This window comes from Zea mays, chromosome 8 (assembly GCF_902167145.1).
Source record: "Zea mays cultivar B73 chromosome 8, Zm-B73-REFERENCE-NAM-5.0, whole genome shotgun sequence".
Lineage (NCBI taxonomy): Eukaryota > Viridiplantae > Streptophyta > Magnoliopsida > Poales > Poaceae > Zea > Zea mays.
The window spans coordinates 114682246-114686489 of record NC_050103.1 but is presented as its reverse complement, the minus strand read 5'-3'; the positions used below and the strand labels follow the sequence as shown (position 1 = coordinate 114686489).

Genomic DNA, 4244 nt, shown 5'->3' with positions numbered 1-4244 from the left:
ATCTATAAAAAAATGTTTAAGAATGATGTAATAGCGAAGCGTGTTCACCTGATGTCATTTGGTCGAAGTCTGGTTTTCATTTTTTTTGACACGAGGAGAACTTCATTTCTATTACTTTTATAACAAAAATATATTATTGTTCGTCGAAACTAAAGTTTTGCAGTCAGAAGCATGAAGCAAACTGTCAGACGACCTCGTAGACCGACCCCCTGATTCAGAGAGCCAGCACACAGGAAAGCCCACCAACAGAACAATTAACCAGAGGTCCAGAGCTACTACCCAAAAGCCCTGTTTTCATAATGATATAAATCCATATTTGTCCCAGCGAAGGCACACAGCCGCCGCCATTTCTTCATCCTCCCATCTCCTGATCTCCATCTCCATCTTCTTCGCAGCGCCGGCGATCCATCTTCCGCTGCCTCCCTTCCTCGCGCTCGGGCTCTCAGTGACGGCATCAGCGGTTTCCCCTCCCGCCTCTCGCCAGTCGCATCACGCCCCCGCCTCCGGTCCACCGCACACCGGCCGGTGACCCTACGTGCGTACCCCCTCTCTCTGTCTCCTCCCGCCTCCGGTGGATCGTCAACGGCGCCCGGCCCCGGCGGCTGCGCCGTGCGCGGTCTGAGGGCAGGAGCCAGCAGCCGCTACTCGACCAAGGCGGTCGCGCCGCTTTGGGAGCGCTTATGCCCCACAGCGACGCGTTACCCGTCTTCTTAGCGCTTCAGCGCGCTGAAACGTGCGCTTAGTGCTGTTTGGTTTAAACCGTGTGTAGAGGGGCTAAATGACCGTTTTGGTGAACAGTGACTGTCTCATGATTTTAAGAATCTTGTTGCTGTGATATGTTGTCGGGGTGCCCATAAAGTTTACTTAAGGTCTGAGTCTGAGTTAAGCTATGACATTTCAGAAACATAGCTTTGGTTTAGATTTTGGTTCAGGGTGCTTGTTAATCTAATATCTTTGTAGTTGTTAATGATTCTGTTTTACAGTACTAGCGGCAGTATTGTTCTCTCTCTCTCTCTTTATTTAACTATTGTCATGATTTGACATTTCAAGTCCTAACAATACTCATATGTGCCGTCAGATTACTTGCTAATCTTTCTTGAGGGCAGATGGCCGTTTCTTTTGCAAATGTCAACGCCGAGGCAGGGCTGAAAAAGCTTGATGAGTACCTTCTCACTCGCAGCTACATCACTGGGTATGTGATTGGAGCTACTCTATTTGCACAATGGTCATAACATTTCTACTGAACTTATGCTGCATTAATGTTTCTCTAGCTACCAAGCTTCCAAGGATGACCTGGCTGTCTACTCTTCATTTTTGGCTGATCCCTCATCCAAGTATATCAATGTAGCAAGGTGGTTTAATCACATTGATGCACTCCTGAGGCTGAGGTATGCCCTTCTTGGCCTTTATGTTTCCTAGGTATCCCGTTAGCAGTGAGTGTGCTAATAATCCATACTATTTCAGTGGAGTTACCGCAGAGGGCCTAGGTGTTAAGGTTGAGCCATCAGCGGTTCCTTCAGCTTCAATTCTTGATGTTGCTGATGGACAGGTATAAATTCTTAACTCTTATTTTGGGTGAAAACTAAATGAACTGAAGTGTTGCGCCCATTCTTTGTGATTTTCGGCTGAAAATTGTTAGTCGTTTAATATGTTCACATAATTTGTTTGTGATGATTGCTGACTTGAATTATTATTGTTTACTAAAGCTATCAACCATGTGGTTCAATATCTGAGATATGAATCTCTGACTTACCCAGTTTAGTCACTGAAGTGCATTTCTAATAACCACAGGCCCCAGCTGCTGACGAGGATGACGATGATGATGTTGACCTTTTTGGCGAGGAGACTGAAGAGGAGAAGAAGGCTGCTGAAGAACGTGCTGCGGCTGCCAAGGCTTCTGGCAAGAAGAAAGAATGTATGTCAGTGTGCATAGTTTCTGTTTTATTCTCTCAATCACACACCCTTGCTATTGCTATATTGTTGTTGAGGCTTTGTTTCATACCCAAAAGCTTTAAAGCATGGTTCTAACCTTTCCATACCTTGTCAGCTGGGAAATCGTCAGTTTTACTTGATGTGAAGCCATGGGACGATGAGACTGACATGGCCAAGCTCGAGGAAGCTGTTAGGAGTGTCCAGATGGAAGGACTGCTTTGGGGCGCATGTATATTACCTCAGTTTTCACACACACAGAATTTTGTGAATCACACATTTGTTTGACCATTTAGTTATGTTTCTGATGCGAACATTTACTGCCCTTTGCAGCCAAGCTTGTCCCAGTTGGATATGGCATCAAGAAGCTGCAAATCATGATGACCATTGTCGATGACCTTGTCTCTGTTGACACTCTCATCGAGGACCATCTCTGCGCTGAGCCAGTGAGCGAATACGTCCAGAGCTGCGACATTGTCGCCTTCAACAAGATCTGTAAGTCATTCATCACTTAATCCTTACAGCTGCAGTAGCATAACTAGGACCATGCAACCTACTCATTATATTGGTCTGTCATGCAACCTACTCATTATACTGGGTTGTCCAGTTGTAAACTTTTCTGCTCTCAATGTGTTGATAACTTTTGGTCAATCCTGTTGTGTTGCAGAAATTTCCTTGTGATGGTGGCAATGGTGGTTGGTGGGCACTGTACCAGCCTAATTTATAATTTTCCATGAGCATCTTCAAGAGTTTTTCTAAATTATCATTTGGAGTCATTTACATAAAAAGCACTTTCTATATCTTTTTAATCTCAACAACTTTTCTATATCTTGTTTGCACCCTGGAGAGCTATTTACGTTTTCTATCTTTAGCTAGCGAGAAACCTGGATGGCTGGAATAGAAGATAACTATATTTAGACAATACTTTAAATAAGCTGTTGGAAGATAGTAATTCTTGTGTGATCGGATGCATAATGCCTTGGTCTGGCTGGTTGGAGGTGTATCACTCTGGAGCATGTTCGGTTCTGTTTATTTCAGCTTTTTTTAGCTTATGCCTATCAAAATCTGCCACAGAATGTCAAACGTTGAGCTTTTTCAGGTAGGTACTATAAAAATAGATTTAGTAAAGAGCATCTAAAATCAACATAAACACATAATCAAACAAGTCCTTATAATAGTAGAAATTCATCACTTTCTATATTGAACATATTTATCTTTTTCCACACGTACGCTAGATTTTTTATAGTTAAATTCTCTGAAAAAGCTGGTTAGAAAAAAGCATCTCCCATGTCGTATGCTCATGCAAGCTTTCTGATCGCCCAAGCCTCCATGACGGCAAGCTTCCTGATCGCCCAAGCCTCCATGACGAATGTGTGAATCAGAAACCAACGTCTAAAAACCCCATCAATCTGCTGGACAAAAGAACTCTGTTGGTACCCGTTTAGGTGAACAAGTAGATCCAACGGGGAAGTGGAGTGAGTGTTTGTAAACGGGGAAGTGGAGTGAGTGTTTGTAAAGTTCAACGAGGGACAACAATTGCTCCATTAATCCGGCCTCTAAGGACACTGTACGAGGGTATTTATAGGTACCCGAGTGTCCAACGTCCCAAGGCAAGAACGTGTATGTCCTCGGGTACCTGGACTATCCCCAAAATACTCATAAAGGGAGGTTGCAGACCGTCATTACAAAAAAGCTATTACAGATGAGGCTCGTAACATGCTTGTCCACGCGGAGCCCGTTACAGTGGGCCGAATTCCACGCGGGCCTCCGGGCGAGATGAGGACGCATGACTAGCAGACTTCGTCGGAGTCTTGCCTTCGTCTTGCAATGAAGAGGACGAAGGGCAACTGCGCCGATCATCGCGCCTTCGTTGGAGTAGCGAGGTGACGAAGGCTTCGCGCGAAGGGTAGCGTCTTCGCCTTCGCCTTCGCCCCAACATTTGTCCTCTGAGGGACCAGTTCGACTGAGTCATCTGGTGCCAAAGACGTCGCTAGATGGTGGAGACGCTGCCCTCGCTCGAAGTGGTCCCGCGGGGTTTTTGAGGTGATCTTTGATGGACGTGGCACTGTTGGACTGCGGGTTTCTCGAAGCGCCGCGCCGTGTGTATAAAAAGGACGGCGCGGCTCGGGCTGACTCTTACCTTTGCGCGTGCCGGAAAACCCTAAGCTTTTGAAACTGCTCTCTCGCTCGCCTGCCCTCCTTGTTCCTCTGCATCGGAGATCTGGCCCGCGTCAAGCAAACCACGTGCCGCCGCCGCCGACGGTACGTAGCGATGTCGTCTTCTTCCTCATCTGCTGCAAATGCGTCACCGGTAG

General features: G+C 46.0%; 1 protein-coding gene across 2 annotated transcripts; it reads left to right on the top strand.

Moving 5' to 3' along the window:
- Nucleotides 1-210: 210 nt before the first annotated feature.
- On the top strand, nt 211-3009 carry LOC100283380 (elongation factor 1-delta 1). 2 transcript variants are annotated; one of them, XM_008656788.4, is made up of 8 exons: nt 211-535; nt 1107-1192; nt 1272-1388; nt 1465-1549; nt 1792-1915; nt 2048-2161; nt 2263-2424; nt 2597-2959. In XM_008656788.4, coding segments are annotated over exons 2-8 (690 nt in total). In that variant the 5' UTR covers nt 211-535; the 3' UTR covers nt 2599-2959. The 2 variants fall into 2 exon arrangements, with proteins under 2 accessions (XP_008655010.1, NP_001149753.1); NM_001156281.2 differs by having other exon boundaries at nt 350-535; nt 1079-1192; nt 2597-3009.
- The last annotated feature ends 1235 nt before the right edge of the window (nt 3010-4244 follow it).